The sequence below is a fragment of the Anoplophora glabripennis genome, unplaced genomic scaffold, assembly GCF_000390285.2.
Source record: "Anoplophora glabripennis isolate ALB-LARVAE unplaced genomic scaffold, Agla_2.0 scaffold112, whole genome shotgun sequence".
Taxonomy (NCBI): domain Eukaryota; kingdom Metazoa; phylum Arthropoda; class Insecta; order Coleoptera; family Cerambycidae; genus Anoplophora; species Anoplophora glabripennis.
This window is the reverse complement of record NW_019416609.1, coordinates 325,836-348,709: the sequence shown is the minus strand read 5'-3', so window position 1 is coordinate 348,709 and position 22,874 is coordinate 325,836. Positions and strand designations below refer to the sequence as shown.

The 22,874-nt window shown below is 35.2% G+C and overlaps 4 protein-coding genes across 5 annotated transcripts; 3 read left to right on the top strand and 1 right to left on the bottom strand.

Annotated features, from left to right (window-relative positions):
• Positions 1 to 135: 135 nt before the first annotated feature.
• On the top strand, positions 136 to 8,619 carry LOC108904537 (exocyst complex component 8). The gene is made up of 13 exons (XM_018707134.2): positions 136 to 279; positions 330 to 485; positions 553 to 752; positions 806 to 948; positions 1,230 to 1,383; positions 1,435 to 1,561; positions 1,620 to 1,819; positions 1,874 to 2,011; positions 2,063 to 2,243; positions 2,345 to 2,475; positions 5,003 to 5,225; positions 5,275 to 5,462; positions 8,298 to 8,619. The coding sequence occupies exons 1-13, from the start codon at positions 216 to 218 to the stop codon at positions 8,493 to 8,495; spliced, it is 2,103 nt and encodes a 700-aa protein (XP_018562650.1). The 5' UTR covers positions 136 to 215; the 3' UTR covers positions 8,496 to 8,619.
• Positions 8,620 to 8,641: 22 nt separating this feature from the next.
• Positions 8,642 to 9,897, bottom strand: LOC108904536 (sperm-associated antigen 7). Its single transcript, XM_018707133.1, has 5 exons — positions 9,621 to 9,897; positions 9,413 to 9,569; positions 9,187 to 9,358; positions 8,969 to 9,128; positions 8,642 to 8,912 (listed from the first exon to the last, which is right to left on the bottom strand). Exons 1-5 carry the CDS (start codon positions 9,697 to 9,699, stop codon positions 8,803 to 8,805), a joined length of 678 nt encoding a protein of 225 aa, XP_018562649.1. The 5' UTR covers positions 9,700 to 9,897; the 3' UTR covers positions 8,642 to 8,802.
• Positions 9,898 to 10,851: 954 nt separating this feature from the next.
• On the top strand, positions 10,852 to 13,234 carry LOC108904517 (WD repeat and FYVE domain-containing protein 2). The gene is made up of 5 exons (XM_018707106.1): positions 10,852 to 11,009; positions 11,059 to 11,406; positions 11,761 to 12,007; positions 12,558 to 12,889; positions 12,942 to 13,234. Exons 1-5 carry the CDS (start codon positions 10,852 to 10,854, stop codon positions 13,075 to 13,077), a joined length of 1,221 nt encoding a protein of 406 aa, XP_018562622.1. The 3' UTR covers positions 13,078 to 13,234.
• Positions 13,235 to 14,172: 938 nt separating this feature from the next.
• Positions 14,173 to 20,077, top strand: LOC108904520 (BRCA2-interacting transcriptional repressor EMSY). 2 transcript variants are annotated; one of them, XM_018707113.1, is made up of 6 exons: positions 14,173 to 14,499; positions 14,553 to 14,727; positions 14,781 to 14,914; positions 15,026 to 15,134; positions 15,879 to 17,092; positions 19,684 to 20,077. In XM_018707113.1, the coding sequence occupies exons 1-6, from the start codon at positions 14,439 to 14,441 to the stop codon at positions 19,869 to 19,871; spliced, it is 1,881 nt and encodes a 626-aa protein (XP_018562629.1). In that variant the 5' UTR covers positions 14,173 to 14,438; the 3' UTR covers positions 19,872 to 20,077. The 2 variants fall into 2 exon arrangements, with proteins under 2 accessions (XP_018562629.1, XP_018562628.1); XM_018707112.1 differs by having other exon boundaries at positions 14,781 to 15,134.
• Positions 20,078 to 22,874: the final 2,797 nt, after the last annotated feature.

Below are 22,874 nucleotides of genomic sequence, written 5' to 3'. Positions count from 1 at the left end.
CGGGCCCTTAGAATTTACAACGTTCAGCGAATAGATTATATTGTTTTATTCTTCTAAATGTTTATTCCAAGTTTTGTCACATGTAATTTTGACAGCTATTTTTATAGGTTAATAATCTTTATAATATTTGACAACTTTGACATTTTAGTAAATAGATTCTTGAATATAATAATTTTGAAATAAAAAATAAAAATTCTTGATTGAATGATAAGGCGATGGAAGTAACTAAAGAACCAAGCTTCCAACTCTTGAGTTCCAAAGATTTCGCGCCTGATAAATGTAGGTGTATTTTTTTTTATTTTACACGTTATGACAAATAAATATTGCAGATGTAAGGGACTTATCTCAAAGTTATGTGGGCGGATCAGAACTGCAAAATCTCCGAAAGAAAATACAGGCTCTATCAGAGGAAACCAGCAATAACCTTAAACGAAATGTCTACCAAAACTACGTGCAGTTTATAGACACTGCTAAAGAAATATCACGTATCCTTATTTAACTCTCATAAACTCTACACTTTTTTTCAAACTGTTTTCTTAACTAGTAGCATAGATCTTGAAAGTGAAATGTATCAATTATCACACCTGCTTTCGGAACAAAAATCTTTGCTCGGTGCCTTATCTACCACCTCGATTTTAGAGGACAGCGCCCCTATAAATATTGAAAGGGAAAATAAAGTGGGTGAGAAAGATATAGAGGAAGAGAATAAACAAAAAATAGCTGGCATTTTAGAAAAAGTGGAAGGATGCAAGGTAACGGGTGATATCTGGCGGATTCAAAAAGTTGTACAATGTAAATCTTTTAGGAATTGTTAGAAGTGCCTGGTCGCACATTTTTATATGAAGGAGATCTGCTGGAAATTGACCCGACGGAAAACACGGCCTTAAAAACCGTTCATGTGTACTTATTTACGGATGGATTTATGATTACGACTAGAAATCCAAACAGGTAGGTGTGTACTTTAAATGGGGTTCAGTTAATCTGAAACATATTTTTTAAATTAAATAATTGAGTTATAATTTGTTTTTTGAGGTTATGTTAACATATTCAGTAGATATGCAAATTTCCAATAAAAATCCGTGTTTATGGCGACATTTGAGAAAATAAACTTATGGTATGTGTTTCTGAAGGTTAAATATCGTGTTTGTATAGATTTAATACCCATTCAAAGATACACTCTGTATAGTTAAAATTATTGTATTTCCTCCAATAGAATCATGACTTTTCAGTCGTGGTTTGATGAAATATGTTTACGAAGTGATGTACGATCTCAGTAGTTTAGCTGTGGTCAATGTTAGAGACTTGGGGAATGTAAAACATGCCTTCAAACTTCTGATATTCCCGGACACTCGAGTTTTTCAATGTTCGTCGAATTCAAACAAGGTAATTCCAGTAAATAAAAAATTTATATATTCCGTCAATACTACATTGTAGAAAGAATGGTTGGACAAGTTTGACCAAGCTAAAAAGACAAGATTGGCGCAGGAGCAGCAAAAGAGGGAGTCTATCGTGGAAAAGTCCCCCTCTCGTTCGTTGTCTATGGAATCTCCAAGTCTAAATCGTAACAAATATTTTCCGAACATTCGTCCCACAAGATAGATATATCAAATTTATTTTAGCTTTCGATGATGCGGAAGAGGATTCAGGGACGATACATCCCGAATGGTTCATGGACATTCCGGAAGAATTGGATGTTTGCGTAGCTCAGAGACATTTCGAAGACGCCCTTACGTTTCTACAGAAAGCCAAGGACTACATCAGCCAATTCGTTGCTACAAACACTCAACCGGATCAAGTTGTGATCGACATCCAACGCAAAGTAACGAAAATGTAAAAATGCAAGTAACTTAGCGTATAACTTTTTATCCGTTAGGTTGAACAGAGGCAAAACAACTTGACGGAAGTCCTGATGAAGGAGCTGGAAGTAAACCCTGATAAATCCTTGCAAGGCGGTCTGAGAGCCGCTAGGAGAGCCGTACGACTTCTCAACCAACTAGGACGATCCACTCAAGTTTGTTTTACGATTACTTAGACGTACACTTCTTAAACGTGTATTTTCTAGTCCTGCGACTTGTTCCTCAAATTGTGTAGCAGCATGTTGAAGACGCAGTGTAAGCGGGTCAAGAGAGAGGGCTCCACCACCATGTACGTGAGACACTTGTCCAGCGTGGTGTTCACTAACATGTGTCATATGTCGGATGAGTTCCTGAGGGCATTCCCGGATTCCCCTAGTTGCGCGTCAGGTAAGAATATGCCAGCTTTTACGTAAACGTAATATTAATTCCACTGAGTTACACTTTTAGTTAAAGCTTGGTTTAATGCTACATTTTCTTTTTATTTGCAGCTTACGTTGTATGGGCTAGCGGGGAGCTGTCGCTCTTCACCACTCACTTCGCTAAGCAGGTGTTTATGCCCCAAACGTCTCTCTCCACCATAACGGAATGCGTGGTTATGGTTAGAACGCAGTGCGAAAGGGTAATTTTTTTTATATTTGCATTTATTTCTTACATTGTGCTACGTTTAGCTTTACCAATTGTTGACCCAGTAAAAACTGTAGAGGAAATCACAATTCGCCTTGTTTGAGGCACACATTTTTTCACATTAAATCTGCCAGATTGTTCATTCTTCGGGCCGGACCAACTTTTAGAATATAAATAATTGATAAAACAAACCGCTAACCATAATTCGGGAAATTAAACATCTAAGAGATTCCATTTTATATTGTTTTTTTTTTTTTTTATAGTATTTTATATCACAGTTTGAATTATGAAAACTATCTCCCTCAAAACCTTTAATAGTTGTATTTGTTTAAAATTGGGCATATGGTAACATTATTATATTATGTTATCATTGACACTTATTTTTTTTTAAGATAATTTAACAATACTGCCAAGAAAATGTAAAAATAATCAAATACAAAACCAAACGAAGACCATACGGCAAAATCGATGAAAGTCACTTTTGTTTCATTTGCTAGAAAATGAATGTTAAAGTTTAAAGCTAAAGTCGGAAATCATATAGGTAATTTAAATTTTAAAACAAAATTTATGTCAATGGTCACACAAAAAAAAATAATTGTACTTTTCATGCGACATATCGTCGTTTTAGTAAGAAAAGCACGTAATTCCATTGATCTAAATTCTTGCGCCAAATTTGGTGTCCGAAGGTTTTCGGGGTCGCTGACCACGGATCCGATGTCAATTTTGCAAAATTCAAGATGGCGGATCCAAGATGGCCGAACAAATTTCCAACGAATAACGTTCGCGGCAAATTTGGTATACGGGGGTTTCCGGGGTCGCTGATCACGGATCCGAGGTCAATTTTGCAAAATTCAAGCTGGCGGATCCAAGATGGCCGAACAAATTTTGAAGAAGTAACACATTCGCGTCAAATTTGGCGTTTCTTTTTTTTAAGTTCTCGAAGTATTTTCGCATCATTTTCTGGCGTGTTTATGTCATCTTCATTCTTCAACAATGCTGTTTTTTCTGCATTATATTTATCACAAATACTGTAGGCATCGCTGCGTGGATGTCCAAATTTAATGTTGAACTCATTGTTAAAAACTTTGCGATAAAACTCATATGAAACATCAGGAAGATTTAAGTCCTTGTATATATTGTACGTTTTTTTATTGTTAAGATTGTCTGGTAAATACACAACTGTAGATTTTATCGACTGTAGTGGCTCTGCCTGCCGCTAAATGAGCTAACATGATCTTTTACGACCCCAAATGTGGCAGGAGGCTTTCCACAATGTACGTGCTTATATTTACCCCTCATCTAGGCGCATTACCAGTTTTCGTTAGGGACTCCTGAATTGTTTGTAGGGGACGTCCACTAATGCCATGTAATGAAACAAAAGCGAATCGCGAAATTTGGCTTCATTTTCAGTTTTTTTGGCCTGCGGTTCTCTATTGAAGTCATGAATACGAGTCCAGTTCTGCTCGACATGCTATTAAATTCCCTAATAATGGTATTTTTGTCCAATATTTTGAAAGCTTTGCACCTGAAGCACTGTTTACAATGCGCAGAAACACCTACAAAGTTTTTGCTGTATTTCGCACCGACTTTCAGAGTTTTTCTAGTGGTCTCAGATTATTTGTTTCGTGAATAACTTTTAGACTATCAGCGATAACATCAAGCAGCCTGAGCCACTCGATTCTACTTTTTACACACATTTTTTTGGTACTAATTCCTTATTATACCGTAAAAATTGACTTTCGTTTTTGCGGTGTAGTCTTCAAATGTTGCCCTATGAGAGTGATTTTAAATTAATGCTATAGATGTCGCCTCTGCCATTGTTTTTGTGAACATAACCTATTCGCTATAAAAACAATTGTCAAAATTGAAGAATGTAACCAAAATTGGTACTATTAAAAAATTATTGTCACTAAAAATTGAGTTTTAAAAAAAAACGCTTTAGCCGATTTGAATGAAATTTTTACGGTTTATTAAAACAATTGTCATACATCAACTGGACCAATTCGATTTGATCCAGAATTTTCAGGGGCGTACCCTTTGTAGAAAAGAATATCACCCTGTAGTGTTTTTGCGGTTTTTATGTAATATTCAGATAAATCTACTGAAAATAGTACATTTGTGTCTCTCGACTCTTTTTAGTGTCTCGCTTCGTATTTATTTTATTTTTTCTTTTCTACAAAAAAAACGACTTGCTCGCAGGATACACCCCTGAAAATTCTGGAACAAATCTAATTGGTCCAGTTGATGTTTGAAAATAGTTTTAATACACCTTAAAAATTTCATTTAAATTGGCTAAAGCGTTTTTTTAAAAACTCAATTTTTTTTTTAAATTAACACCCTATGTCTCGGAAACGAAGCACTTGCGGACCCATGTTCATATGAACTTTTTTACATATTTTGCTGAGCGGAATCTCCCCTATGCTTTTGTCACTTCAATTCTGAAACACCCGGTATTACATGGGTAAAAAGATGGTAAATATAAAACCTGTTGTATCTCAATATAAATTATACTAATTCTTCAGTTATGCACGTACGGAGTTGATTTATGCTACCAGTTAGACGGCGCTCTAAGATCCCCTCTAACCCGAGGCCTAAGAGAAGCCAGAGATAAGCTTATAGATTCTATTAAACTGAGATCGCTCGACGACAAATGGATTCCCATGAATTTGCACTCAAAATCGGCCGTGGCGAGGTGCCTCCAGGAACACTCTAACATGGGCCTGGAGCTGAGTTCTTACATCACCGGTAAGCGAAGGACCGTTTAGTGACGCCCCAAATAACCGAAACGTTTTAGGTGATACCTGGATACAGCTTACGGCAAGCACTTTATCTTTCACAAAGATGTTCTTGACGTTGTTGGAGGACTGCATGCGGTTGAAAACTACGGAATTGATATTCACCATCGACGAAACGTTGTACAACGTGTTTGAAGCGCAGATCAGGCATACCGAGAATTCGCTTAGAAACGAGTTGAACCAAGACGTAAGCGTTTATAGTTTATTTTGGTTTTGTGGTAATAGTCCAGGCAGTATCTGTTTCGTGTTGGGTAAAACGCATATAATCGGAGTGATAATTTTTCTATGCAAATAGAAAAAAACGTGGGCTTAATTGTTATTGCAAAAAAGTATATAAAAATTGCAAAAAAAAACATTGTTTTCTTGGATTTCTCGTCGATAACTTAGCAACTATTCATTTTAGACAAAAATGGAAGAGGAAAAAAGTTTTGTAATTAAATTTTGATCAAGATAGAGTTAGTTGTAATTCGAAAAAATAATTATTGTCAATGCAAAAATCGGAAAAATCATTTAAAAAATTGCAAAAAAGGCTAGTTTATTTGTCAATTTTTTTCAGACATTTGAATAATACCTATAAAGGATTTGAACACATTAAGGACATTTGAACACATTTTGAACACATTGAGGACATTTGAATAATACCTATATAGGATTTTCATACTTCCAATTAAACTTCTTAGTGCATAGAATCATGACACCAAATTTCATCCAATTCGGTTCGATAGTTTTTACATAATACCTAAATTGTTTAATTTTTTTTTTTTAATTAAAAAATCAAATTTCTAAAAATCTGAAGCCTTTGAATACTTGAAAATTTCACCACAAAAAGAAGAGCTCTCAAGCTTTAAAACGGTTTTTGAAAAATTCAAATCGGACAATTAGATGAGCCGTGGTGATTGTTTAAGCATTTTCGCAATTTTCACGCTTATAAACAATTGCAATAATTTAATGTTTTTTTCAAATTTTTTTTTTATTTTAAAATATGGTTTGAAAGTACTCGGAAAGACGAGTATTTAAAAAAAAACCTGATGATCCGCCCATTATTTTCGGAGTTATAGTCCATTAAAGTTAACCCTTATTTACTGCAAAACTATAAGGGTATAAGGGCTGTTTTTTATGAAATATCAGTGGTGGGGGGGAGCAAACACACAGCTACTCCGATCTGAATTCTCGAGTTCAGAAATGCTCTGAGTATTGCACCCATTGCCAAGGGCAAATGTGTAAACGGTGTAGACGAGTTCGAAATCGATTTTGAAGAAGACGTCAAAAGAAAGTGCAAGTGAACTCGACAATCAGATTTCAGTCGTTAGAAAATGATATTTTGCAGTTGCAGGACGACGAAATAGATTGTGATAATACTGATGAGGCATGTGAAAAATCACCAACTTGTAAAAGAATTAGATTAGATTAAATTTAAATAAAAATTGAAATCCATAAATAGTTAAAATTTGAAAAATCATGAAAAGTGTACTGTTTATTGAAGTATCCAAAAGATTCTTATACTTTTTTATATAAATAAAAAATAAATTATAGATAAATATTTTAAAAGTACACGAAAAAATTAAATTTGTAATTATTCACAATTTATTTTTTTTTAAAGATTTTTAGAAATTTATCGTACAACTAAAAATTAATACCAATTTTCAGTTGTTTATTTAAATAATTATTGTTTAAACAATTTTATAATATTTAAACAAACTTACTAGTATTACCTGGTGCAACATGCAAAAATTTTGGTCGTGAATATTAACATAGTAAATAAATAAACATAATAAATTAATCATTTTTTAAAGTAACTGTTTATCGGCATGTCAAAAGTCCAATAATTAATAATAAAAGGTAGTTGAAAATATGATAATTGAATGTTTTAAGTTGCGAGACATCGATTTAAAAAAAAATCATCGAAATTGGTCCATTTGAAGCTGAGATAAGTGAAATTTTTTCGAGCGTCGCAGTTTTGAACTCGAGAATTCAGATCAGAGTAGCTGTGTTTGCTCCCCCCACCACTGATACCTCATTGATTTCACGCGGTCTTGAATATCTTTGAGTGACGTTTTAAATGGGATGCCCGTGATTGCAAATTTTGAAAATTTATATTTGGAAAGTACTCGGAGTGACAAACCTATTAGTTCAAAAAACAGCCCTTATAGTTTTACTGTAAATAAGGGTTAACTTTAACGGGCTATAACTCCGAAAGTAATGGGCGGATCATCAGTTTTTTTTTTTAAATACTCGTACTTTCCGAGTACTTTCAAACCATATTTTAAAATAAAAAAAATTTTGAAAAAACATTTAATTATTGCAATTGTTTATAAGCGTGAAAATTGCGCATATGTTTAAACAATCACCACGGCTCACCTAATCGTCCAATTTGAATTTTTCAAAAACCATTTTAAAGCTTGAGAGCTCTTCTTTTTGTGGTGAAATTTTCGAGTATTCAAAGGCTTTAGATTTTTAGAAATTTGATTTTGAAAATTTTTTAATTTAAAAAAAAAAAAAAAATTAAACAATTATTATGTAAAAACTATCGAACCGAATTGGATGAAATTTGGTGTGATGATTCTATGCACTAAGAAGTTTAATTGGGAAAAGTATGAAGATCCTAGGTATTATTCAAGTGTCTGAAAAAAATTGACAAATAAACTAGCATTTTTTGCAATTTTTTAAATGATTTTTCCGATTTTTGCATTAACAATAAATATTTTTTCGAATTGCAACTAACTATATCTTGATCAAAATTTAATTACAAAACTTTTTTCCTCTTCCACTTTTGTCTAAAATGAATTGCTAAGTTATCGACGAGAAATCCAAGAAAAAAAATTAATTTTTTTGTAATTTTTTATACTTTTTTGCAATAACAATTAAGCTCACGTTTTTTTTTTTATTTACATAGAAAAATGATCATTTCTGATGTTATTTAGAAGCCGTTAAAGCAAAAATCTCCGATCATATGCGTTTTACCCAAGTATACCCTTTTTACAACAGATACCGCCTGGACTATAAAGTGTAAATTTATTTTCAGCATAGGCAGTTTGTTGTCAGAAATGCGGATTTCCTGCTCGACACAGTTATAAACGTGTCGCAGAAGAAATACAAGGACGCCGTGGGGTACGAGTGTCCCAGTCTTGCGAAACTTCGGAAAGAATACTCTGCCATAACAAGGGGGGTCTCTCCCGCAGTCCGAAGCACCAAAACGAAGTATTCCTCAGAGTTTTTGTAAAATACGAGTCGATTATAGAATGTACCATTAAATATTTTGTTACAGTGCTCAGTTTTCCATGTCGCCTTGTATTAGCTAATAAAAATTGCAAAAAAAATTGAAATTTGAAGATTATTTGGAAATTACGAAAAATAAATACCCAACCGTTCATTCAAATATAGTTTATTTTAACAGTTACCAAATCCTTCAAAACAAAGAATTCGCGGGCTCAGTAAATTTAAAATTATTGTTAACCTAATAAATATATATACATAATACTTAACACACGTTACAATATCCAATAGAGTCGCTAGTTAAATAAATATTGTCAGATTGTAGGAACGTTACTGTCGTTACTCAGCTTCTGCCTTTTCTTGGCCCTGATATCCGCCATGGTTTGCTCGATCGATCGTATGTCCTTCTTGTTCTCGCTAGGAACTGAAAAGTATTGCATTGCCCAAACAATTTCCGCACACATTCAACAAATTACTCACCAAACCCGTACGATTTATTGGTCTCTGTCTTTTTAGCCGCGTCCAACGCTGCATCTTGTCCTATTAAATGTGCATATTTATCCTTGTAGTTCGAGTTCGGAGTAAATTTTTTATTTTTCTTCCGACCGGTTTCCACCTGTTCTTGCTTTTCCTGTTGCCTCTATGATAAAAAGTTATTATATAACGAGTTTAAATGCAATTGCCGATTGAATAAGTACCTTCTCGAGTAACTGCTGCTTTACTTGTTCGTTCCACGGTTCACCTCTCCTTCTTGCAGCCAGTTCATCTTCGCAGGGAGGGTTACTTTTATTGTATACTCTTACGTACCTATCCACACCGTCACAACCAAACGCATATGAAAGTAATCCATTCGATTCCGCTGCTTCGTGTCTAGAAAATTAGAAGTATGCCTCGACTGCTTACCGTTTTAATGATTCAACTTACACAATACTCCTGCAAATTTGATCCATGGGTTCGAATTTTAACATCACATTTTTTGGGTCCTTGAAATGCGACTTAAGTTTGGCCTCCACTCTTTCCTTGAACCGTTTTAGTTTTTCTTTCTCCTCGTTCTGACGCTTTTCTATTTCTTGTTTTCTTTCTGGACAACAACAAATGATTCATAAAGTTTCCGAAAATACATTCAACTTACTTTTTATCAACAACTTTTCTTTTTCTGTTGGTGTAGGAGGTTTATCCATTGAATTCATTATAGATCCTAACAAATCCATTTTTCTTGTATAAATTTTCTTCTTGTGCTATTTACAAACCCAAAAATTACAACCAAAACCAAGTCAAATTTTTATGGTTATCATCACAAAATCAAAAGTTCCTACTCCTAGTAATTTGCGTCTTTGCCAATTTTTTTTATAGTTTATTTTAAAAAAATAACTGAGTCATATAAATCCAAGTCCTCAATTAATAGATTAATATGAGAATTATCGTAATATATACTTTTGTGCTATATATTAAACTGCAAAATATGCTGGTAAGTTCTAAATTACTTTTACCGCTGTATTTTAAACTTTATTTTATTTTGTCCTATGTAGAAGAAGATGAAGTGTTTTGAAAGAACTATTGTGTCAGTAAGAGTGGCTACTTTCTTTTCGTAGTAATGGCACTAGTTCAGTTTGCAGTCAAACTGAATATTAAATACATATTTGAGTGAATATTGATGAAATATAAATTGACAGATGTGTCTTAACACATCTTATGTTTTAAAAGAGAAATTTTTAACGTACGGTTTTTTAACGGACCGGTAAACTGACGGACCAGTGAAATTACCGGTCGCGCAACGTATAACCATTCATACGTTTCGGTAAATTAGTTTAGATCTAGTTGAACAGTATTGTAGTAAGTAGTCGTCAGATTCCTATGTAAAAAGAAACACAATAAGAACTATAACTTTTTAATATCTAATATAAAATCGCTATCATTGTACTGATGTACTGCAAAATAGTAATTATACTGATTTTAGTACATTTGTACTGACAGGAACAAAACTGAACTGAACGACTGTAGCAAATTGCATATAAATTTCCTATCGGAATAAAGTAAGAAAGACGGACAAGTTTGATTGTGAACAAATCCATTAGCCTTCATGTGTTTTTAATAAACAATCCGGTGACGGACAATTAAGTAGAAACCCATTCGTTGATGCACTGGTACCGCACCATTTTTTTTACGGACGCCGATAAGTGTGAATGCTCAAATTTGTTTTTACAGTATCCGATAATTTCACCGGTCCGTTAAAAAAACGGATAATGTGAAAGAGCATTTTTTTCGCTGCTGTTGGTGGCACTGCGGTAAAACGTCAAGCGAAGCCGACAACCAACTACGAATATCTGTCAAATCGCCAAATCAAAAGTAGAAAACAGAAAAAAATGGCAGCGGAAATAAAACCAGCGACTCAATCAAATGAACGGTTTTGTACGACGAAAAAACCCGTTTTGCTCTCAAAATTAGACGGGTGTAGTGATGAAATAAATGCGGCAGTCCTTATACCAGGCGAAGAAGGAATTATAAGCGTTTCAGATGATAAGCAAGTATTAAAATTTGCAGTGATTCACTTTCTAACTGGAAATTTTCAGGACTGTGCGGGTATGGTTGAAGCGCGACTCCGGCCAATACTGGCCAAGTATTTGTCAGTACATGCCAAGTGGTACTACTTCTGTATATTACACAGTCGAGACAAGGCAACTGTTTATCGGTCAGGAGAATGGAACGGTGTCCGAGTTCTCTTTAGCGTCAGACTTTAATAGGATGATGCCTATAAGGGAGTACCTGGCGCACCAGGCCCGCGTCACAGAAATTATATTTGCCATAAACTGCGAATGGGTGCTGAGCGTTAGTAGGGACAAAGTATTCTCTTATAATTGCACCCAAACTGGCCGAAATCTCGGTACTTATAACGCTGAAGCTTGGTGTACGTCTCTACAGTATCCTTTTTAAAAATATTTGAGTTTTTAATAATGGTTTGTAAAATTTTATTCTTGTAACGGTAAGTAATAACAATAACATTTACAAAATGCAAACAAAGCAGTTGAGACCACTATTGCATATTGCTTTGCTTGTCAATAAAGTATTTAAATGATTTGTTTGCCATTATGGATATGGCCTTGTTTACAAATGGGTAATGTGACATCATTATTTACATTATTTATTTGGCAAATGAAAAGTGTTTATATAAGTTATTAAACACAACCTAATTAAATTGACTAATATACGGGGTGTTCTAAGTGATTCGGACAAATCGTGATTTATCTTTGGCGTTTTTCTTAATGTTATCCTAGATTCGATGCACAAACCAAACATGCCTTTGTGGGCGATTATTCGGGTCAAATCACGATGTTGAAGTTAGGCAATAATGGTCCGACCGTTATTACGACTCTGAAGGGACATTCGGGATCGATACGTTCGTTAGCCTGGGATAGCGAGAGACAAATGCTTTTTAGCGGCTCGTTTGACCACACCGTCATCGTGTGGGACATCGGTGGGCAGCAAGGGAATGCTTACGAGTTGCAGGGACACCATAATAAGGTACTGTGGTTTTTATTTGTACTGTCAGATTAGAATGCTTGGAAAACATCGTTGAAAGATAATTCTGTCTTCTTATATTAAATCATATAATGCAAAAAAGGGAAAATAAATAAATATGGGGAGTGTTACAAATCTTGCAGCATTTCGTGCTTGGCAAAATGTAAAACCAGTTTTGTAAATTCGTTCTGCGGTCTGGGCATTTTGTTTACATTCACTGTATATCAATTACTTGTAGGTTAGTTTGTGATTATGATGTGTTGTAATAAAATATTAATCATTAATAAAAATAGTACCCAATTACTTACAATTTGAAAAATTGACCTCGAAAAACGTTTATTAAGTAATTTTTCTATTATGAAATTTTTGAAAAATGTTTGAACCCTTTATTTAATTCTAAATGATTTAAATTTAAATAATATTCAATGCTGTGGAAAGTAGAATCTGCAAAAACAAACATCGCATTGTGTTTTTCGTCATCGGGAAAAAAGTCTTGTTGTTTTCGGAAAGCTAACTTTTTTGTTTGGCAATTCGTTTTCTTTTTTGGTCGTAGGTGTCCGCTCTCCACTATTTAAACAGCACCAAACAATTGGTAAGTGCGGGAGAGGACGGCGTCATCGTTTTCTGGGACATGAGCCACCCACGACAGGAAACGCCCGAGTGGGTGGAGTCGGACCTGTGCCAACTCTGCGGCCGACCGTTCTTCTGGAATCTCCGGGCCATGATGGACCAAAGACAGCTAGGATTGCGGCAGCACCATTGCCGCCACTGCGGCAAGGCTATTTGCGAACGTTGTTCGACGGGGAGGATTACGATTCCGACCATGGGTTTCGAGTTTGCCGTTAGGGTTTGCGAGCCGTGCCACCAGGCGTTAAAAGACAAAGAGTAAGCGTTGTTTTCAGTTTTTGTTGTGTTATTCTTGGAAATTTGTTTTTAGGAGACCTTCTTTAGCGACTTTCCACGATGCTAAGCACAGTGTTGTAGCGATGAGTTTAGACGAGACTGGTAAGAGGCTTGTGACTGTAGGGCAGGACCGTTTGATAAAAGTCTGGGATATATCAGCCTTGCTTTGAATTTATTTCAAATTTATTATACTGGAATGTGATTCAACAAAAAAAATATTCAGCATACTGATTAACGTGCTATGATTTGTTAAATTTTAGTTAATAAGTTTTGTATTTATGTTACTGTATAGGTTCTATTAAAATTAATATATGTATATTATATTCATCTAGCATTTATTATCGTTCTATTATTTTTAAAATAAAAGTTATTGATTAATTTATAGATTTCCAATTATTTCTTGTGGAGAAACGGTGATAACACTCGTTAACATTAGAAATCAAAGAGCTATGCAGATTTCTCTGCATCAGTATCACTGTAAGTACAAAGAACTAGCTCTACTAACAATCAGATGGCGCTGGCTCCACCTAAAGTCCCTAGAAATTGATAAAATACTTCAATATATTATGTAATTACTGAAAAATATTGAAATAAAATCAGGACATACATTGAAAAATTTGATTAAAAACATTTTTTGGGCTAGTTTGTACCAGAACTTTTTATTTTACAGTTTTTCTTTTTCAAAACAATAATTTTAAAAATGAAGGTTAAGATGTAGGAGCGCCATCTTTCAAAGAGATGCCAAAGTTTTACTAACATTTAATATATAATGTTGGAAATTAATTTTGCACTTGGTTAAATTTATACTACAATTTTAGACAGCAATATTTTTAAAATTTGTTTTTAGTTATCTGACAAGTAAAAACATCTTTTCATCTCGATTCGATAGTTGACAACAAATTTGACAATAGCTTTGTTCCTAGAGCAATCCCAAATAGTTCCCAACAATCAAACGCATGCACATTACGATATAAAACTTAACACGATAATTAAAGTTACTTTCACGTTCAGACTGTTTAGATTCTAGATATTAAACGGACCTTTTAAACACAATTCATACATATGTGAATACGGAAATTACACATTATATACCTTGTATAGTTACTATTTATTCACTCCAAACAAAATTTACTCCACGTTGCGTGAATGGATAATACACACGCTTTTGTATAAAGATAGGGTTTTTCAAGAACCACCTTTAGTTTATTTGGTTCATTGTTATTGGCAGCCTTTTTCCGATTCAAATAATTAGTTGGCGCCGTCAAGCCAGGTTGTCAAACCTTTCATTTTTTATTGAATATTAATTGCTACACAATTTTTCTAGCTAATTATGATTAATTGTGTGGAAACATAACTGCCCACAAATTCAGTTAAGTTTAAAGTCGATTTATTTATGAGAACCATATCAAACTAATCGCTGCTGTTTGGCTCCGAAGTGAACGTAACCTCAAAAAATAAGACGCTGTCATTTCAATAAAACATTTGATATCTTCATGGTAAATATGGTTTTTTGAAATCTGAAATTACTAAGATGTGGCCCCTACTTCTGGATATGACAAAAGAAGAATCCGTCCAAAATCTCAGAAACCTGGGTATGTTCGACTTACCTCTTGGTGTTTCATTTAAAGTAATGTCCCCTTTTTAGAATTGGAGGCTTACTCTCACCTTGTCTCCGCCCTAAGGGCACAGGGGCCGTTGAACTCAGATAAGCGAAAACTGCTGAAGGAAACGGGCATCGCCTTGAACATAACTCAGGAAAGGCACAAGGCAGAAGTTAGGAGAGCCATCAGTGATGAAAAGTTAAACACAATTGCATATCAGTAACCAATTCATTGACAACCATTTAGCTTAGGACTAACTAGTAAGTTTTTAGTGTAACCGGTCACACCGAATCCCTGGAGGATTGGGCGCAAGAGGGCCGCCGTCTAGTACCCCTCCTACCTAGAACTGCCCCACAGACTGCTTTCTCGGCGCTGGCTGACGAGACCGCCGAGGTTGCATCCCAAAGTAATAAACAGTTACCGTCACCTTCAAATACTGAGAGAAAAAGACAAACTGTCGCACAGTTAACCGGTGTGATGCCCGAAACTAGTAAAACTTCATCTTTTCGAATTCCAGATCCGCCTAAGGTGGAGGACAGTAAAAAGAGGAAGCTCTGTCCGGAGAACAGTAGTTTAGCGCAGCACCTTTTGGCCCCAAAAGTTTGTAGAATACAGCAGCTATACAGGTAGGTGTTTTTTTACTTTAAGCCCTAACAACTTTATCAAAAATCCTTTCTGAAGGGGAACTTGCAGCGAATCTCTTTGTTATTCTAAAGTTGGTAAATATAAAGTTAATTTTGTTTTTATATGAAAGATTTTTGAACAAAATAAATTAAAAGTTCGTTTTTGCCTGTTTTCGTGTAACTGCTGCTTGGCTTTAACCCTAAAGGTTTTAATGTGTGAATTAAAGGTTGAAAATAGAATAATAAAGCCTACAACAAAGTAAAAAAGGGATTTTTTTGGAGAGTATCGTCGGAATACCGGAATAATCGTCATTTTATTTGTCTTTTTTTATCCATAAATTTATGGCAAATTTTGCAAAACTAAACTAATGTAATACTCTAATTGGTTTATATCTAGACTTGAAACTTCTTTCTTTAAAAATGCAGGGTATAACTTTGAATGGGTCGCAGTTTGTTTTTCTAAATTCCTTTATGAAAATTGATTTTTTTAACCTTTTTTTTCCATCATTTTCATATCTCACCGCTAAATAGGCTAGTGTATGTTCAAACAACCTTGTATGTAGATCCAATTGGAACATAAACGTGCATTGTTTTCAAATCTCATCTGTCTTTATTGGAATTTAAAAATGAAGACACACAAACACACCGTACTGTCACTAAACACTGAAAACACGTCATATTAAAGTGTCTGTTAACACAAGAAGCTATTTTTTTAACTGTGCGTTTCTGTAATAAAATTTATTTCAGACAGCGGTCGTCGAAGACAAAAACGAAGGACCTGCACAAGAAACCGGACCAAGATCAGCTGGAACTGATCCAACAGCAGCACCGGGTCATGCAACAGGTCCCCCAACCTGTCCAACATCAAACCACGATCTGCCCGCTTCCGCAACAACCTCTGATCAGCCAGAAAGTGAACGTACTCCAAAACATCAGCCTGCAATCCCCCAAGGAGGAACCTCTAGACCAGGAGGAGGTGAACGCTAACATAAAGCTGCCAGAACAAGTTCCCAACATACCGGTGTGCGCGAACGAGAATCAAGCCCCGCGACCCAAGCTGATCACGAATATAAAGCCGAACACCAACATCACGATCAAGCAAACGTCGGCTCAGCCTCCCGGACCGAGCACCGAAATGCAAAAGTCTATAAAGATGTGCTCCGCCAAGAAACCCGTCACGAAAACCGTCAACTCGGGGCAGAAGTTGATCGTGGTTTCCAATGCCCAGACCATCCCGACTAACAGCATCCTGCAGAGGACGTTACAGATACCGTTTGTGAAAAACGTCTCCATCAAGAATTTTGAGAAGTTCAAGATCGTCACCAGCAATTCGGTCCCGACGAACATCCAAGTCGCTAACACCACCAATTCCGGGGTGAATTCCGTGAAGCACAAAGTTGTTACGGTGAAAACCAATCCCACCACGAAAAAAGTGATCCCTTTTTCGCAGCTGCAGGTGTTGAATTCGAAGGGTAGCATCAAGGTGTTACCGTTGGGCGGGAAGATAGTGGGGAAGACCATGTCGGCATCGTCTTCTCCTCTTTACATAATGAACACGGTCGGAGCTTCTCAGCCATTCTCTAAAAGCAATTCTAATTCCCAAGCAATCGCGACCGCCAAAGTTCAGGTCGGGGTGAGTGAGGACGCTTGCCCCGCAATTCTGGAGAACGGCGGCGAGGCCGTGGATAGGGTTAGCAGGGAAAACGGTAAATCGTCGGTGTTGGCGGACATTTTGAAGGCTTCCGGCGTGATTTCCGACGACGGAGCCGAGGATTACGATACGAAAATCGAGGAGTTCCATATTCCGCAGAATAAGACGCGTGATGTTGGGCCGGAGTGCGTGGGGATCGAGGCGGTGGCCGGTGAGGAGGAAGTCAGTGTTAAAACTGAGCCGGGGCAGGATTACGGATATGCGGTTTTGCCTGTGCAGGTGCCCAAGGAGGAACAGAATGATTTTATTAGTAAGTACACTTAAATTTATTACATTTCAATATTCTTTTGTTTATACCTACTATGCGGGAATTTTCTCATGAATTGAATTATTTTTTACCTTGTTTTCGGAATTTTCATACCTCGCTGCTGGACGCGGTAACATAACCTCAAACTGCCGTGCGATCCAATTTCGTAGCCACAGCATGAAAGTTAAAACCGATCTCTCTTGAATCATATACATATGTTTTTAAATATCACACGGAAATTTAACAATATACGGACACTAAACACTGAAATAAATTACTTTATAAAGTTACACACTTATACGTCGTTTGTATTGTGTATGTCTAACGTTCTGTTTTCATATCACTTCGGGTGGATTGTTATTATGTAGTCGATATTCAGAGGTCAACGACAAAGATTCACAAACTAAACACAGTGCTTTAAAGAAAGTAGTAACAAATATTTTGAATAAAAATTTGGAATGATTTTAAAAAATATTTCAAATTTTGATAGATTTGATACTAGGTAGAAGCAAAAAACTAACCTGATGATTAGCAAATAGTTTTAAACATTTTTTTATTATCTACATCGTTATTACTTACATTATTATTTGCATGTGTAGCATTCTTTGTAGAAACGGCTGCCCTTTCTGTCCAAAAATTGAAGCAACCTAAAAACTTCGTTTTGGGCTCATTTGGTAACTATACTTGTCTAAATTTTATTAAGCTGTGATCATTTAAAAAAAAACAATATGGCGACCGGTAGGGCCAGAAAACTTCGAGAAAGTCATGAAAATTAAGTTGTTGTGGTTAAAAATCGCAGAGGTGGTAAAAAAATGTAGGACAAAGCTTATTCTTATGTATTTTGACCTGCTAAATACGAATCTAACCTTATTTTGGCCCACATCTCAAGCATTCGTGCCTTACGTCAAAAAAAAGATCCATTACTTTTCGACTGTGTGGGTCAGCGATTTGGCTGCCGATATTTTCTCTGAAAGTAGATCGGAGAAGGTGATCCTGAAAATTTGAGCTCGATACGACCAAATCTGGCCACAGTGAAATTTTTTGAAATTTAAAAAAAGGCGATTTTCACTTTCAGAATTTTATATCTTTGGTTCTATATACGTTACAGACTTGAACCAAACGGCATTCTTCTCTACTCACCTCGTATTTTGGAAAAAAAAAATAATTTTGTTTCAAACTTAAATTCGGATTGGCTGGACGTTTTAACTGAATCACTATTTTTAAAATATTCCTAGATCAGTAGTTTTTGAAGTAGAAGGCCAAACAATGGATTTAAGTTCAAAACAAAATTTTATTTTTTCTTCCAAAATACGAGGTGAGTAGTAAGAATGTCATTTGGTTCAGGTCTTTAAGTTATACAGGGTTCTAGGAGCTAACACAAATGTAGTCCTGCTTCACTATAACACAAACGTTTCACCATAATACAGATGCTAGCTGTCTTGCTTCACCATAAATTAAAACGATATCCATCAACTCTGAGTTGCTATACACGCAAGCCATTTTTGACACAAACTAGATACTAAAAAACTATTGTAAACACTACCGCTACGACGATTGTATTGGGAGTCGCTGAGGCCACGTGACTCTTCACCCATATTGTGAATGATGCTGGAGACTACAGTTATCCAGCGATGTAATGCTTGAAGGTAGTACAACTTCAATAATTTTTTTTCTCGGTAACTATAAGGATTTTACAAAATCTTTTTTTACAATATTGACTCCATTTCTCGTGCCGCATCTATTCCCAAATTTTTTTGGATAAGTTGTTAATCACCCTGTATAGAGCTAGATATAAATTTCCGAAAATGACTAAAAAATCAAAATTTCCACAGTGGCTGGTGGCCGGATTTAGTCGTCTCGAGCTCCAATTTTCGGGAATATCTTCGTTTCGGCCCTACTTTTAGAGAAAAAATTGGCAGTCAAATCAGTGACATGACAAAAATAAGGTTAGATGCCTATTTAGGGGATTAAAAGAAATAAGAATAAGTTCTGTCCATAATTTTTTTACCACTTACGTCTGACCGTATGTTACTCTCAATTTCTTCTCAATCGACGACTTCGAGTAATGATCACTGAGATACATATTTCTTTAAAAATAATCGGACTTGTCTACCATTGTTTACATAAATCGAATGTTACACACGTTCAACATAAAAATTGGGTCATATATTAAAAATACCCACAAAGGCAGCTGTAAGATTCGATTTCGTTTATTCATTTATTATTCAATATGTATTTCTGCGAAATTGTTTACATTGGCCACCTACATCCGAATGTTACACAGACTCGACATAGAAATTGCATCATACAATAAAAATACCCAGGAAGGCAGCTGTTAAAAGTTGATTTCTTTCATTAATTTTACATTCAATATGACTTTTACACCGATAGCAACTCCTTTTCACAAACACGATATTTTAATACTGTTGCATCATATTGTCAATAAAAAAATTGATTTGAAAAGATAAAGGATATGTTGAAGGCACTAAACATGCGCTCAACGAAATGCGAGCCTCTGAGGTTTACCGCATAGTTTTATTTGTTCACGGAAGTAACAAATTTGTTTTATTGTTAAATGCCAATTTTCTTTGCAGAAACGGAACTGTACGACGGCAAAGACGACCCGGTCTCAAACGAACTGATAGAGCCAGAGACTTTGCCGAATCAACTGGAAGAACTGAAGGTGGAGACGGAGGAAGAGGACGCCTCGACCGAGGAGGCGCCGCGAGTGATAGTGCAATCGGAAGTTTCGAAACCGAGTGATATTAATGAATCCAACTGATATTTATTTATTTTCTAGCCCAATGTGTATAATTTGTAAGATTTTTTGTAAATTTTTGTACGTTCTTGATCTGGAGATGATTCGTTATGGTTTGGAGAGTTTTAAAATAAATCAGAACTGGTTTTTACGATGTACATTGTAGAAATATTTTTAAACAAGTCTTGCTCAAAAGATATTGATATTTTATTTGTGTTGGAAGGTTCATGTCAGATATATTTATTTATTGTGTAATGGAAATGATTTGTTAGACTTCATTTGTACATAAAATATTTATAAAAGGACGTGTTTCGTTTCTCCCCGATTTCGCAAAAATAAAGCTACTGCTAACATTGTTTCACAGTAATTTACTGTACGACTTTTATTAATCGTTGGGTGGGTCCAATTTTTTTTTCATTTAGTAACATTTGTTGCTAATTACGAATATAGTTTGAACAGAATTATTTTTGGTATTAAATATATATTTAAGTCTGCAAGCTTCAACCCATATTTTTAAAAGATTTTTGTTATATGTAAAACAGAAAACATGATGTCTTTATTAAATAATTTGCTTTGGTTGCCGGTTGTACAACAAAAAATGGAACAATATATTTCAGGGAGTCATTTTTAATAGACAGTAAGTAATGTTAATAATCACCACAGGTATAAAAAATTTGATAAAGATCAATCACAAACACAATATAAACATGAGATTTGCAACACTTTAAAACATACACGACGCGAAAACCAAACTATAAAGATAAGTTAGTTCTTCACTTCCACATGGATACGATATCACAAATCGTTATTTGATCTCCACGTGACGTCATAACATGGCCGTGAGTGTGAACCATAGACCAAGTTTATAAGGTCTATGGTGTAAGCATATCATATCTATTAAGGCTCCTGTACACGTTTGGCCAACTAGTTGGGCCAATGAGTTGGGGCAAAAATGAGGACACTGTTTACACGTTGGCGTTGCTCATTCTGCACTGGCCATTTAACGAGCATGGATGTAGATTATCCGCGATAATTTTTAAGATGCAAGCGCTCCAAGCGGCGAAAGCAGTAAGCTCCGAGACAAGGTAATTTTGACATTGCTGTTCGTGTTTTACACATTCATTTGAACATTTGTCTTATTTGCCATTATTATTAGTAATTTTGTTATCGAACTGCGGTTATTTGACTTTTGTGTTATATTATAGGTTCTAAATATTTCATAAATAAATTTTAAGGCAAGTATTTATGTTTACTTTATTTGTCTAGTAGCATTACAATTTAATGTACATTTTATTAGGTTATAGCTATGAACTTATCCGTTGTGGAATACATTTCCTATTTACATATATGCCAACGAAAACTCCCGTTGTATATCAGAAGGACAGGCAGATTTTAAAGCTGATCATGAGCTATATGAGAAAATTGGGCAAAGTTAATTTAAATTTAGAAATTTATATTGTCTGCAAACTAGTGCCCTTACTAACAACCCTCATGAAATTCACAGAGTATTATCTATCGGCATTAATATTTTGAATATTTCCTCAATGGTTTGATGAAAACTTAATTCTGAAGAGCAACCTTGAACTGAACAATAATAGTTTGACAGTTTCTTCTTTCTATCCATAATTGCTGAAGTTTTCTTCACACTATTTTCTTAAAATAACGGTTTTCAAAAAATGAACACTAAACACAGTTTTAAATAAAATACAAAACGAAATGTCACAACGCAGAAGAAATGTTTACGTTGTTTCGCTAGTATCACTTGTCACCGTCAGAGGGCGAGCTCTTAGCTGCATTCGCGAATTGGTTCAATTTGGTACAAATCTATAAATTGCAAAACTTCATCACTATTTTATACTGCCGTCGTAGCTNCAGGTAGATTTTGCTCGTTGCAATCACTTCACCTCACAAACAAGCACGTCCGCTCAGCTCGGCTGTTCGCACTGAACTGAAGCTCCGAGACAAGGTAATTTTGACATTGCTGTTCGTGTTTTACACATTCATTTGAACATTTGTCTTATTTGCCATTATTATTAGTAATTTTGTTATCGAACTGCGGTTATTTGACTTTTGTGTTATATTATAGGTTCTAAATATTTCATAAATAAATTTTACGGCAAGTATTTATGTTTACTTTATTTGTCTCTAGCATTACAATTTAATGTACATTTTATTAGGTTATAGCTATGAACTTATCCGTTGTGGAATACATTTCCTATTTACATATATGTCAACGAAAACTCCCGTTGTATATCAGAAGAACAGGCAGTTTTTAAAGCTGATCATGTGGTACTATATGGGAAAATTGGGCAAAGTTAATTTAAATTTAGAAATTTATATTGTCTGCAAACTAGTGCCCTTAATTACTAACAACCCTCATGAAATTCACGGAGTATTATCTATCTGCAATAATATTTTGAATATTTCCTCAATGGTTTGATGAAAACTTAATTCTGAAGAGCAACCTTGAACTGAACAATAATAGTTTGACAGTTTCTTCTTTCTATCCATAATTGCTGAAGTTTTCTTCACACTATTTTCTTAAAATAACAGTGTTCAAAAAATGAACACTAAACACAGTTTTAAATAAAATACAAAACGAAATGTCACAACGCAGAAGAAATGTTTACTTTGTTTCGCTAGTATCACTTGTCACCGTAAGAGGGCGAGCTCTTAGCTGCATTCGCGAATTGGTTCATTTTGGTACAAATCTATAAATTGCAAAACTTCATCACTATTTTATACTGCCGTCGTAGCTCGTAAGTACAATTATTACGCCGCAACACTATTCCTTACGCTTAAACGGCAACTACGAACTGAAGAAGAGGCCAACGTGTGAATGCTGTGGGCGGATTGCGCCAAGATCTTTTGATGTGTGGATGAAAAACCGACAACAAGCTGATTATTCTGTGCTCTAGGCAAAGGCAAAATTAAAACGAACACGAGCAAGAGGCTTTAGACGTTAAAATAATATAATGATGTTTCATATACAGGGACGTTTTCGAATTAATATCTTGATTAACATTG